The sequence below is a fragment of the Drosophila melanogaster genome, chromosome X (genome assembly GCF_000001215.4).
Source record: "Drosophila melanogaster chromosome X".
NCBI classification, from domain to species: domain Eukaryota; kingdom Metazoa; phylum Arthropoda; class Insecta; order Diptera; family Drosophilidae; genus Drosophila; species Drosophila melanogaster.
The window spans coordinates 15,892,000-15,906,728 of record NC_004354.4 but is presented as its reverse complement, the minus strand read 5'-3'; the positions used below and the strand labels follow the sequence as shown (position 1 = coordinate 15,906,728).

Here is a 14,729-nt window from a genome sequence, read left to right as displayed (position 1 = left end):
AAAGGCAATGCGAATAATTTAATTTTTCTTTATTTTCTTATTAACAAACGTCTATAAACAAGAATCGTTAAAGACCATAACCTTAACACACACATAATATTTATCATTGAATAGGTTTTTGTATAATTTCTTGCGGACATTGCGTTGCTAAATAATATTTGTTCGCATATAATTCATTGCTCTGAGGATAGTTTAGTTCATACAAGTTTTTAGAGTGAGTACATAGTTCGATTTTTTTTTTACCATCAATGTAGAAGCATTGTAACACTGCAATTAACGATTTTCCTTTTAGATATTTCTTCGGTTTTTGTTTTGAGCTTTAAAAAAATACTGGCTTTATTGCATTCCTGCACTCGTCCGCCTCCTGCACTGCGATTCGAAATATCATATATGTACGGATATATGTAATACCATCTGGAAACGAAAACTATGAAGCTAGCAGCACTGTTTTTTACATATACATAAATACTCGTTTTGGAAAATAAATTTTTTTTTTTTTATTTCACGTTCAAATATACTTTAAAAAGTAAATGGTATCCCCGATAAACTTAATTCGAAAGCACTAATTTGAATGTTGAATTGTCCAAAAGATCATGTGTAAAACACTTTTTAAATTTTTCCATCGAATTTTCGAAACAACTGGATGGGAATTGCCATCTTTTTGGGATTTACATCTTTGATAAAAAAAAAAATGATGTGATATGGTTGGTGGGGGGAGGGGTTTCGCGTGCTGGCTCTCTAAGTTTCTGTTTCTGTTAATAATTAAGCATACTCTGGCATGCTGTGCACTCAATTACGCGGCCATTACTTGAATCGCGAACTGAAGGCATTGGACAACTCATTGATGGCTGCCTGGCCCACCGCCTGGTTCACCTGTCCACGCATACTCTCCGGCACATAGCGATTGGCTCCCGATTGCTGGACAATGGCGCCGCCGACAGCTCCGGACACACGGCTTTGAAAATGAACAAGGGGATTAATTTAAGTTTTTGAAGTATGTGATGTGCTTGAATTGAGAGATTCGGCGTATATATGTGTATGTATATGATGTATCCATGTGTGTATGTATATAAATTCAAATCGTTCGGATTTGATCCGAAGTTGGATTGAGTATCACCTCTAGCACTAACCAACTTCTACTTCGCACAGATTTCGACGAGATACACACCAAACGTGAAGCAATAGGTAGCTGATAGTCGACTATATTCCCCGCCAGTAAGCAATACACACTTATGTAATACGAACAATTTATGTATTTATTTATGCACTTTATTTGTGTGTATACGTAAACTGGTCATATGTAATTTAAGTTGTTGCATATTTCCATCGTCACAATCCATTTGAGTAAGTCACAAGAGTATTTTCATGACTTATATATTTGTAATCAACATTATAAATAATACAATTGTACATAAAAATATTGGAAACACGTATTTTGTATATATATATTTACACATATATATATATATATATATATATTTATATATATGTGTGTGTGTATATGTATATAGATATATTTAGGTTTGTTGTGGCAAAAAAGCGGTTTAATATCAATTTAAAAGAAATTATATTTTTTGACTTGGCTATAATTATGGATATACATGTAATTGTGTTAAATTATTATTATAATTTTTTTTCTTCTTTGTATGCTCCTGGGAATCGATACAAACCACTCAAAAAATCTCAGCAAATTTCGCAAATATTAACTATCGCAATCAAAATAACCAGCTTTCACATTGAATTCAAATCAGTACTTTGACCTCTGACCTGACCAAACTTATGCAAATATGTAACTACAAATACGAAGAGGAATGGACAATACAAATAAGCGTTAACTTAATCCTGTAACTTAATCGTTTCTTGGAAACGGGACAGCTGATGATTCCACAAATCCGAGAATCCGGATGGGGAATATGTACATACATACAAATAACATGTTTCTTACAGAAATTAATCGTATTAATTTATGGCGAACAAATCGTAATCATAAACATAATCATAATACGATATAGCGATAAGCGAAAGCAACGCCTACTTAATTAGTTAGAATCCCCAATATGTAATTGCAGTGTGCATTTTCGTTAAATGGATGGGGGAATTTAGTGTTTAGTATTAGTTCGATTTTAGTTGTTAATTAGTGTTAGTTTGCTTCTTAAGTTCAAGGAAATACTTTGTGACTGACTTGAAATGTTCTCAACGCTGCGTTACCTAACATTTTCTAATTTAATTGGGTTTTTTTTTTTTATAGTTTAACATCAACAACAACACAATGCAGTTAACGAAAGCTATTTATTAATAGTTAGCTATATAATTAAGATCATTGGTTAATATCGTCACTAAGCATCTGCCCATACAAATAGTTTACATAACTTTTGAGCGTATGCCGTTGATAATGTGTGGAGAGTTAGGGGAGGGGGGGTGTACATCAAGTAATCAATTAATCAAATAATATTAATAATTAATTAGGCATGCACGAACAAATGCACAGACATTTGTACACATATGTATATATTGTTTATATCTACACAGGGAAGTAGACATTACGAAAAACATCTTATGGAATTAAAGAAATCATGTGCATCTCGACTAGTTGCTTTTCACATATTAAGAATTTATATCAGTTTCAACGCTTCAGATTATATATATATATGACTACAATAATACGCAAGCGATTCAAATGTATCGATTTCCCATCGTTGTTGATTTCTGGATTTCTAGGATTTAAGGATCATTTTCATGGTTTGTTTTTTGTTTTTTCTTTGCTTTTTTTTTTGTAAATTTCTGGATTTTGCCGGAATAATATCAAATTACAATTGTTGAAAGTAGAATTTGGGTATTGTTTGTGGTTTGGTTAAATCGTCAGCAAGCTACGTTTTGCAGATTCATCCCCTAGATACATATGTAGATGTCTCTCGACGCTGACAACAATTTAACGACGCCTGTTCGTGTTAATTGGTTTCAAATTGTATTGATATTTATTTTTATTTATATTCATATTCATATTCATATTCATATTTTCATTATCAGTTTCGAGTTGGTGTTGTGTTGAGTTGAGTGTGTTTTAATAGTGTTTTCGTTTTTAATCGTTTCACATAGAAAGAGAAAAAAGAGACAACAAAAGAGTTTTATTAAGTTGGTTCAGGAGTTCCGGTCCAAACACATTATTATTATTCAACTTAAATTTAACACTCATCCTCAAAAAAAAAAATGACTGGCATATTCAGAAAAGATTTATTCGAAACGGGTTTTCACAGAAATCACATTTGATTGAGTTTTTTTTTTTAAATCTCTTCAATTCCATTTTCGCAGTGCCACAGACAAGAATTTCTTTCTTACTTGTTAATTGAAAATCAAATAAGTACCCGACTATCAGATACCCGTTACTCATTTCAACATTTTTTTGGAATATCGGTAGAAATTGGGAAAAAAATAAAAAATTCAAAATTCAAAATTATTGACGGACATGGTCAGATCGACTCGGCTATTGATCCTGATCAAGAATTTATATACTAAATATATATAGTATACCCTATTAATCCGAGTCGAAATCATAATTTTTATAAATTAAATTTAATTCCTGATTAGCAACATAGACTTTAGATTTTAGTTAGATATTAGTACGTGAACATTTGGCGTTTTTAGTTAGTAGTAATCATTAAGAACATAAGTGAGACACACAATGTGAATATATTCCCAAATCTACGTTAATTTTTCTTTTTTTCTTATACCCATTTGCATGTATGTAACACCTAGGCGAAGTCAAGTTGGATAATGATAGAGTGAATACTCACGTCTTTGCTCGAGATTCACTTATTTTATTTACAAAAACCTAACATTTAGTCATTTTTTCAAAAGCAAACACACAGTAGATAAAACGAATATGGATTTAAAAATATAATTAAATACACAGAGGTGCCACAAAAATCGCTTTCGATTGACTTTATATATTATCTTTAGGTCCAATTAGGCATATAAGCAAATTACAATGGCTTAAAAGCTTGTTTATATCTACTCCCTTTGTGTTGCTGACCATGAATATAATCCCATTCACTAATGCATTCATTCAATTATTCAATCAAAAATAAACAAAATACAAATTACACTATTCTAAGCAGTCAAGTTTGCGATTATGCATAAGTTGCACGTATTTTTCTGTGGCAATGCGACCATTTCGACTCATCGTGATTTCCCAACTTGGTAAGGATTTCTGTGACACCCCTAATACGTGGATCATTATTGAGCGCACAGATTTAGGGAAATGTATTTCTTGAATAAAGTTGTTTCTATGAAATTAGGTACAAATCAATATAAAACAAACAAATTCAATAATGATCCACATATATCTTTGTGTATTTGACAGTAAGTAGGTTGGTGGCTAGAAGGGTTGGGTACTCACGATGGTAGCATTGGTGGGGGAAGAGATCCTCCGGGACGACCGCCGGGTAGTGGTGGTGCCCCACCTCCTGGGCGATTCGGAATCGCTGGCGCTGGGCGACCTGTAGATGGTGGCAATGGTGGGTTCCGTCCACCCAAGGAGCTCTGCAAGCGAATACACACATTGACTTGCTACATGCATTCTGCATTCAGTAATGAGTAAACATTTTGCTTTACCTGTGCGGGAGGTCCTGGCTTTCCTCGAACGCCACCCGGACTTGGAGGAGAAAGACGTGGGTTGTCCAAGCCGCTGGGCAGCCAATCGTTCTTAACCGGCGGTGGCAATGGCGACGACACGGTGGCCATTGATACGTCACCTTGAATTAGTTTCGACAATGTGCTACAATCGTTTTCAATGGAAGTGATGTTAGCTTTTACCTATTATCTGTAATGCATCCTTGCAAGCACGGTACATGCGCAGCATTTCCTCTCGCCGTGTTGCCGATTCAGCCGACTCCTCCATCATCTGGGCCTGTAGACAAGTAGATATAGTCATGTTACAATTACTGCCACAAACTTCTCGAGTATTTGAAGCTAATTTGTTTACCTGATCGCCGGACGCGTAAAGATGTGCCAGCAGCTCGCCATTGATAAAGTCCTTGGCATTGTTGATGATCAGCATCATAATTGCTTTGGGCACCATGTCACGGGTGGTCTTCGTAACGATCTTCATGTAGGAATCAACCAGATTACGAATGGTCTCGACCTGCCGCTCCAGCTGTGGATCGCTGGAACTCTCCTCGCTGGCCGACTGTTTAGTATTCGTATAGGGTTGGGGGTTTTGGGATATTGATAGTCCATAAATGATTGTTCGTAATTTTATAGAGTGCATATAAGTATTTAAAAAAAAAACCTAATAGCCAACCGAATAAGTGTTTGAAAGCAAAATAACCAACTGAATCGTGCACATAAAAACGAGAAAGAACACGCTGCAGTCGAGGGTCCGACTATAAGATACCCTTTACCCAATTCCCACACTCAAAGTAAGTTGCGTAACCAAAAAGAATTCGCGCGTGGCTTTCTTCACAAAAAAAAAGGAAAAACATGCATATTATAAATTTGCTGGCGGCGGAGGAAAAAAGTAAAAGTTTTCGATAGAATGAATGCATCATTCGTTTTAGCACAATTTTAAAAAATCGTTTCAAGTTTTTCATTTTCTAGGGTGGCGTAACCCCTCAACAGTCTAAAATATTCTATTTCTTTTTCAAAATATTTGAACATTAAGGGAAATGAAATTTATTTCAGTGATGCCACCTTTTTCGATTCTGAATATTGGGATTATTGCAATTACTGAATAGGGAGCATTAACTAAAAAAAACTATACTGATACCATGGCCATTCTTAGACCTCGCCAGCATTTAAAACTTTTGAGCGATTGAAAATCCAACATTTTCACACACGATAAACCAACTAGAAACTAGAAAAATACTGCAGATGTTACAGTTTCTAGGCCCCAATCTTATATAAACTCAAACTTATATAACTCATAACATTTACATAAATATGATTGCGTTTTCGAACTCTCATCTTTGAATTCGAATGGCATGCGTTTGAATATATTGATTTCGAACGTTGAGTGAAATAAATTAATCCAATAGTAAAATATAATACAAATTAACTTGAAAAGTACAAAGTGCATGCTTTCGACGACTGTCAAAAATTTAAGTAAAATTCGAATATGGATCACAATATAGATACACCTTACGTATATCTATAACTTTTATTTACTTAAATGGAAGACAAGTCATCTTGAAATTGATTAAAATCAAGGAGGAACAATAGAGCCGAATATCCGACTATGTGATACCCGCTATTGTTAACCCGTTTCAAACAAATGAAAACAAATCAAGCCCAACTACTAACTTAGTTTTTATCTCAACGATTATTCAGATATACGGAGGACATGGATATATCTTAGAAATAATTACGAGTAATTTCAGTAGCGGGTATAAATGAATAATTATATCGTGAGAAAATGCAACAATTTAATAAGGAAAAAAATCAAACCAATATAAACAATTGAAATCAACATACTTTTTGCTAAGTAAACCAACCGGAAGAAATTATTAATTTTTGTGTGTATTTTGGCGTTTCATAGATAGATTGGTCGTTTTTTTTTTTTTTTTTTTGTTTGGTAGGTGGCGGAAAAATAGAAGAGAACAACATGTTCACAATCGTTATAAGAAACCAGTAACAATGCCATAGTCGAGCAGCCGACTATCTTAATCAGTAATTCTAAGTTAGTTAAATAAACAAGATGGAAGACCGACAAACTACAACTTTAGCTGATGAAAAGAAATGTATCACAAGCCGAGTGGAATGAATTCAATTTAAGTGGAAAACTTTGATCAAAACTCTTCAATTTTAACACAATCGTAAACGAATTTATATATATATATATCCAATTTGTAATACTCGGCTTGTGATATGGTAATTTATCGCACCTTTAACCATTTAAGGGGTTACACCATCTTGAGACTTCGAGGTGTACTAGCTCATATGTATGATTTTTTGTAATGTGATGACATTTAAAGCCGCAGTTATTATTTAATTTTAGCAAATCCTCAGCCGATTAACAATATGTTAGTAGTTTAAAATTTGGAATTTCTATTTTTTAATAATAAAAACAATTTGTATCTAATAACGGCTAAAATACCTCACCAGACTTTAAAAATGAAACAACCGAAATTAAACGAAAGATAAATGATCAAAAGTATGTTAAAAATAATGTATTAGTTATTAGTATTCAAAATCGCATACATTTATACGAAATTTAATTGATGAGTTTACTAAACAATATATATGTATATATTCCGAAAAGATGCAAAGATTAACAAACCTCTTGTCCTTCCTGGATGACGAATGCACATTTAAAGCATCGATATTGCGAGTTATTTTGTTGATTTGGTCAATGAAACAGCGGAAACAAAGATATATAAATATATAGATAATGTAGTAATCGGAAATGCTTTCAATTTAAGTGGAAATATCTAAACGACAACTATGCCATCTTAAAATACAACCTTAAAAATTTCAGCTTTTTTGGAAAGCTATAAAACGCCATATAATATAATAATAATATATATTATATATATAATAATAATAATATATAATATTCCTATAAAGCCACTACTTCGTGTAGCGCTTCTTTTCTAAATCCAATTAGTATCGAGTTTGGCCTTAGATCTAGGGATTACTAGTAAACTATCTATGTACGCACCTCATCGCCGTTTTCCTGAGTCTCCTGCTTTTCGGGATAGACACCAGCTCGCAGGAAGGATGCTTTCCAGGACTCCACATCCTCCACAGTCTCGCACGAGAGCTCCAGTTGTTTGTAGTCCTAGAATACCGGGTGTTCGAAGGCAGAGAATGAAACATTTTTGATACAAAAGCGCTATTTTTGCTTAGCCTAATGGTACACTACATTCAATTGAAAATCATTATCAGTTGGGTACGGGATTCACTTTTGTCATAAAACGAACGATACGCTTTCACCCACTCTGCTGGTCCTGAATTATAAAAGACTAACTCTTTGAAGATCCTTGAAGAGGCGGACGAGAATCCTGTTTTCAATGCGGACGGACTTACAGAAGAGAAAAGGCTTTATCGATTAGTTGAAATGTAATAAAATCAAATGGCAATATCACGTTATTTTTTTGTAGATATACCCATTGAAGATTTCACACTTTTCGAAAGTCGTTGTAGAGCAGTGTAGCCCTTAAAAAAGCAAGAATTGTTAATATAGTGCTGTTTCGCCTTTATTGGCAATGGCAACAAAGTGGTTTATATATTGCTTTATGTTTCATAAAAACTAACTAAGGAAATTGAGCGAACTAGCCTTAAAACATGCCTAGATGCTCTCAGTTTTTAATTGAATCAGACCATCAGTTCTTTTGAATCCAGGATTTCGCAGTCCGTGAAGAGCGATGCCTTGCTGAAAACGCGTTACATAATCTCAAAAAACATATTTTTTTTAAATATTCAGACGGTTTAGGTATTGCTTGTAGTGAGTGACATATGAATATAAAAACCATTGGTAGCTTAAAGATAAACGTTTAATTTGTGTATTAAGTGATGTTTTAAGTGGTTAGACATTACACTAAGCAAAACTGTTTGTTGAGTTGTTAAGTTTAGTGTAAAATAGCCTAGCTGTTCAATTCAGAGGCAGGAAGGAAGTTTCTGGCATAAATGAGGGATGCTGGATGAAACCACCAGGCGACTGACTGGCACACAATGATTTGGAAGGAAACAGCGTCCTAAAAGTTCCGAAAAGGAAGGAAATAGGTAGAGTTATAAGCCCATTGCTGTTAATTCTATCGGAAAACTCGTTTTTTTTTTTGGGCTAAAAAGTTCAAAGCTTTTAAAGAAGTACAGAGAGAATAAAGCAGTTGTAATGGAAAATCGGAAAAAGTCCCTTCTCTTAACCTTGTACAACCAGTATAAATCACATGATTATATCATGAGCTTTATTCTGCCTGCGAACGAGGTTGCATTTTAAAAATCGTTATCGATCACTATCTTTTTGGAGAGTGCAATATCGATTTGAAAATTATTTTGAGGGAATGTATTAATAGCTTTTAATACAATCGAGAGGTTAGTTAATGACTAATGGATGACTACTTTTTGCGCGATTCATTGTGAATCAAATAGAGCCGTGAACTTCTTAAGCTAAAAGCGCACATCACGAAATCAAAAGGCAAAAGGAGTTTACGACGCGGCAAGCTCCTTTTCCTTCAATTCGACTTAAATGTTGATAAAAACATAGTAATTTTTATATTATACAAAAAAATAATTAATTGATCTCTTTCCCGGACTATTTCAACCAAAGGATTCAAATTGGGGTTATATAATGAAGATTTGAAATATTTTGCGTAAAAATATCTTCAAAAATTGCTTTTGTTTGTTTGTTTAGTTATTTTGATTTAAAAGTTTTTCTCTGGTTTTGTTTTCTGAAATCATTTAAAATTCATTTTTTTGTATGTTAACAAAAATTACTAACCTTATAAACATTACGTCCATCGGGACTAAATAAAGCAAATGTAACACGTCTAGACATTGACATAAATCCCTGTTCAATATCACGCAATTTTAAACCATCCAACGGCAGCATAAATTTCTTCTCCTTCTCATCCTCGTCCTTATACCAGGAGATACTCTCGGATGTCAGCACAAACCAATACGGACGCGATCCACCTGCAAGACACACATGCGAAAATCAATACGTATCCATGAAATCTCCAGTTTAAAAAAACGAAACAGTTTTTGGGTCAGTAGATGCAACGCTCGTAAACAACTTCTTCGCCTCATCGAGAAGTAATCATCATCAATTTTGTTAGCTAAGCTGGATATTGTACCTACGTATCCTTCATATAAAGAAGGATGCTCGACGCGCCTATGGAAGGTCAGCAGCAATCGTGTTCGATTCGAGTGATTCAAGAATGATTGAAAGTATAACACATGCAAAAGAGTGGCGTGTTCTAATTAATTATCCAAAGAACGCAAAGCAAAAGCAACAGAAAACATGATAGTACCTGTAGAAGGACTGAAAAATCGTACGTTTAGCGGTCCAGATCGTCCTAATTTTATATCTTTCAATGACAAAGACAATATTCACATAAAAAATACAAATTATAAAAGTTTCAAAATGACCACCACCAAGCCACCAAGCGGTGACCAGTCTTAACGCACTTCTTCTTTCATTTCGGAAACGTTGAAAACTAAATTTCTAACAAAGCATTCTGTCACCATTTACAAGGTTACTGCCCTTCAATCAATAGCAAGTTGATTGAGAATGTCATTGGGGGTGGGGGGAACGTGCATACCTTTCATGATTCCAAGGTTCTGGATGACCATGTGACCCTTGCGAATGACTTGGTTGCCCAGTTGACGAGTGCCAGTTTTGTTGGCATTCTCTGATTTGTTTTGAGCGCTATAATGAGTGCAAGATTTAGTTTTTCCCTACGCCCCTTTCCAAATGATCAAATACGCACTTGGCGAAGCCAATGAAGTCCTCATGATTGGTGTTCATATAGGCCAGCTCAAAGTCAATAAGCAGCAGGATCTGTTCCTTGCAGCTATGCTCGCGTTGGCGCACATGTGTTGTGATAATACGTTCGGTCTCCTCACGCAGACGTGGGTATCGACTCATCTGTTCAAAGATAAAAAAAAAAAATATATAAACTTAGTGCTTAGCTTGGTGCCAGCAAATAAGCCAACTTACTTTAGCTGTGCACATGCGCACGACCACAGAAAGTTCCTGTACGACTAGATCGACACACTTGATAACCGGCTCCTTGAGCAGCGCTATCTGCCGCTTGACAATCGCCTCGAACGCCATGTCGGGTGTGAAGAGGCCAACGCGAATACCATGGATATTTCGAATTGCAAATGAGATCTCTCGTCGCAGTTCCTTTTCATCGCAAGCCATCTTTACGATCTCAAAGCGCAGACTGAAGCAACGAGATGTTATCATATCAGTTTTAGGGGGCTTTTCAAAAAGACACCACAAACACCTACCGTTCATGGAAAATGCGATTGATCTTGGCGCCACCTGAGAGCTCGTTTGTGTTCACCAAAGCTGAGCCGCTGCCCTCGATAGTTCGCTCAAAGTCTGATTGCAGCTGCTGAATCATTCTGTAGGAATGTAAATACACCAGTTTAATCAAGAGCTACAAACGGAAATCCTTTTTTTTTTTGAACTTACTGGAGCATAGCTTTTGTTTTGATGCTAGCATCGCCTGGCTGAAAGTGCTTAAACTCCTCCACCTCCTTCTCCAAAGTGAGCATCTGCTTCTGCAACTTATCCCGCAGGCCAGGTAACGTGTCCCTGATGTGATTGGTTAGTTGTTGGTTGAGCACGCGCTGCAAGTAGGGGGTGCCGAGACGGTCGGCCATGTGCCGATAGGAGGGATGGCTCAAGAAGAACTTGCGTTCGGCGGCCAATGCCTGGTGGATATCCTTGCGCCCCTCGATATCCTTTTGGGATCTATTCACCACGCCAATATAGCCACGTCGCAGCGGAAGCAGCTTATTCTCCAGAATGTCGCGTGCATCGGTGCCCTCGTCCATCAGATCCAGCTTGGTTATAACGCCAATGGTTCGCACACCCTGTGGATCCACCTCCTTGGCCAGCTTGAGGGCATCCGAATTGGCCAGATCCGTATTGGCCGGGGTCACAGCCAAAATTAAACAAGTCTCTTTGCGAATAAATTGGAATATCATCTGCTTAATTTGCTGCTCAATATCCACCGGTTGATCGCCAATGGCCACCTTTGTCAGGCCTGGCAAATCGATCAGGGTTAAATTGAGTACGTGCGGCGAGTAGACGCGCAAATTAATTGGAATGTTTGAAATGCCTTTGTTACTACCGGTCACACGATCCGTTTCATCTTCGATTTCTTTTCTGATCTCATCGAAGCTGGAAAACTTCTTGCCTTTAATGTGAAGGAACTCGCCATATTCTGCAATAAATATCAATGTTAGCATTAGAAGATAGCTTCTCTTTAATCATATCAAATGCTCAACTTACCGGTAACTCCATTGATCAGTTGCAAGATTAGTGGTCTCCGAGTTACGATACCAGAGCCGCGCGGCAAGAAATCTCTGTAAAATGGGGAAAACGTTTTGTATTTAATAATGGAATCATAGAAGTCTTTGGTTTTTGGATTGTGGAGCCTGTTCATCTAACAATATTACTACTGGGCTTAAGAAGTATGTAGAAAGCATTAAGCCTAGTATCAAAACATTTTGAAATTGCATCGAATAATGAGTATTTGAGTTGCCAATACTAAAAACTTAATGGAAATTTAACTTATGACTTGCAGCTAGTGTTTAAATTTCCAAGTGAGAACTTCAGGACTCCAAAAGTGTTGGGCATTGTTTAATACCACTGAGTACTTAAAGTAAAGCTATTTGTTAGCTAGGCTAATAAATCAAATGGTAAATGGGTCATTTTGAACACTCTGGTCACCTACATCCTGTTCGCACTGACCAGAGTTAGAAGAAGCCTTCATTTTCCATTGACATTAAGACTTTGGCCTGCCGTGGCCGTGGGTCTCGCTGCCTCTCTCGCTTCCTCCGATGGCTCAGTGGTGTCAGGTGGGCGGGGGGCGGGGTAACCACCCTAATTGACACACATACATACATTCATACATACATATAAAGCACGGCGCATGCGAAATCTAACTGGACTATTTTGAACATAGTGGACTTATGTAAGCACAAACTTTACATGGCTCAATGCAGTTTGTAAATACATGAATGGGCATATTGATTAATGTTCTTTTTCAGCGCACCCCCCCCCCCCCTTATTTGCAAGCTATGAAAAATAAATAAATCGACTCTAAAGGAGGTCAAACTTTTACAAATATATTCGAAAGTAAACATATAGAATGTGAGTTACTCTACTCAATCGTTGGGCAAGAGTGGGGAAAAACTTAAATCGCCGACACACTATCATTTTGGCCTTATCTGCATTTTTTTGGGGCGTAAGCCATTGTTTTCTTTATATGTTTGTATTTAGAGTGGACACTAACAAAGAAAAATGAGAGACAGCGCAGGCTTATAGATACAAACACACAAGAAATCGCATTGATACATACAATTTAGATTTCTGTTTAACAAAATTCAAAATACGTATACGTAGATGTTCTACAATTCGTTTTGTGAATATAGTTTGCAGAGCTGCGGGGCTTTTGGATTTTCAACAGCTTTGTGCAGGTGAAAGATAAAATTCTTATTATCATAATTAAGTTAAGACCACTGATATGGTTTGGTCATTATGAGCAAGTACACTTGTTTCGTAGACACCAATTATTGATTGTTAATAAACAACCAAAAAAAAAAAAAATAATAATAATGCCTGAAAGCGAGTGCTATCAGCGATTACTCATAGTTTTTCAGTAACATTTAATTGGGCATTCCACGAAACGCAGACATAATAGAAAGAATAGCGCTACTTTTCGCTGAGCACTGGCGTGCAGAAAAATCGATTCGCTGCATGCCAAAGAGGGGTCTCTTCAGGTCCATTATCAATCACAATATATGTAGGCTAGATATTTGGGGTGCTGATAGGGTGATATGGTATGATAGTATGATCCCATATGAGAGGATAATATGCTGATAAGGCGTGCGGGGGATACTCACTTGCCCACAAAGTTCTCCAAAACGGAACTCTTGCCAGCTGACTGGCCACCGACCACCGCGATCTGCGGCAGATCCAGTTGCATGTGGACGCCGAGCGATGTGAACGCATCTTGCAGCTTGTTAACAATTGTAATTAAACTATCCATTGCGGCGAGGTCCGATTTCCCTCACAATTAGATTAGATTAGATATCAGATCAGATCAGATCGAACTGCGATCCCAACTCGTCCGGATGTTTGTGTTTTTACTGCTCAGCTCCCGGGTCTTTTTTTTTTCTATGCTGTTTCCTTTAATCGCTGGCTTTACTTCACTGCACACACTCCTCTGCAAAATACAATTGCTGCATTATAAATACTTTCATGCGTTCCATCACTTTTCTTTTCGTTTGTATAGATAACACAAAAAAAAAATTGACAAAATTTGTGTGCGGCGGTGGGGGTGGTGGTTAATAACAAATATGCGTAAATCGTGGGGGAATGGGGAAAATTGCAAACAGAAATCGTTATTGGAGAGCACTCATGAGTTACTCATTCTCCCACACGATTAACCAACCCGATATATTGTATGTACCACCACAATAACCTTTCTTGCTTCTTCGGATTATAATGGCGATGTAGCGAAACTTATTGGAATCGGAATTGGAATCGCGAAGAAGGTAAAGACGGGTATGATTGTTGGGTTTTGCGAGCAAAAGTGTTTATCGACATTTACACGAAAATAATTTGTATATATACTCCCAAACGAATTTATCATCGACTTTTCCAATTTGTCACTTATTTCTCAGGCGTAACTGTGTTGTGTTAGTGTAGATGTCATGTTTATCGCCACAAAGAGCGCACTGCGATTTGGGCTTTGGCTTGGTCTTTTAAACAAATATTCTTCTTATTGTGCAAAACTGACAACTATCACCACACTCCGCTTCCAAATCGTTTCAATGGATTTTTTCGACTAAAACTAGAGATGCAAGAAAGTAATCAATCTGTACCCGATAAGCTGGTCTGGTCTGATTTTTTTTGGTATAATTGATAGGGCTGGGTGAATCACTCGCGATACATCGATATATCGAATAGTTTCCGTATGCCGAAGCTAAGTGTTGGTTTCGATAACAAGTCCAGTGCTTTATCCGACATCGATATCAATTTAAGCGCAAGG

At 36.6% G+C, this 14,729-nt stretch overlaps 1 protein-coding gene across 15 annotated transcripts, besides 1 other annotated feature; it reads right to left on the bottom strand.

Moving 5' to 3' along the window:
• Positions 1 to 12: 12 nt before the first annotated feature.
• shi (shibire) lies at positions 13 to 14,613 on the bottom strand. Of its 15 annotated transcripts, NM_001169297.2 has the most exons (17): positions 14,289 to 14,529; positions 13,579 to 13,901; positions 11,963 to 12,036; positions 11,138 to 11,894; positions 10,951 to 11,067; positions 10,655 to 10,883; positions 10,425 to 10,582; positions 10,257 to 10,363; positions 9,434 to 9,627; positions 7,655 to 7,774; positions 7,274 to 7,285; positions 6,469 to 6,474; positions 4,982 to 5,185; positions 4,813 to 4,906; positions 4,612 to 4,751; positions 4,397 to 4,539; positions 1,661 to 2,939 (listed from the first exon to the last, which is right to left on the bottom strand). In NM_001169297.2, exons 2-17 carry the CDS (start codon positions 13,722 to 13,724, stop codon positions 2,930 to 2,932), a joined length of 2,511 nt encoding a protein of 836 aa, NP_001162768.1. In that variant the 5' UTR covers positions 13,725 to 13,901; positions 14,289 to 14,529; the 3' UTR covers positions 1,661 to 2,929. The 15 variants fall into 15 exon arrangements, with proteins under 15 accessions (NP_001259588.1, NP_001285306.1, NP_001162767.1 ...); NM_001272659.2 differs by lacking the exons at positions 1,661 to 2,939; positions 6,469 to 6,474; positions 7,274 to 7,285 and adding exons at positions 13 to 955; positions 9,966 to 10,022 and having other exon boundaries at positions 14,478 to 14,529; NM_001298377.1 differs by lacking the exons at positions 1,661 to 2,939; positions 6,469 to 6,474 and adding an exon at positions 13 to 955 and having other exon boundaries at positions 14,478 to 14,529.
• Positions 3,362 to 3,527: a mobile genetic element.
• Positions 14,614 to 14,729: the final 116 nt, after the last annotated feature.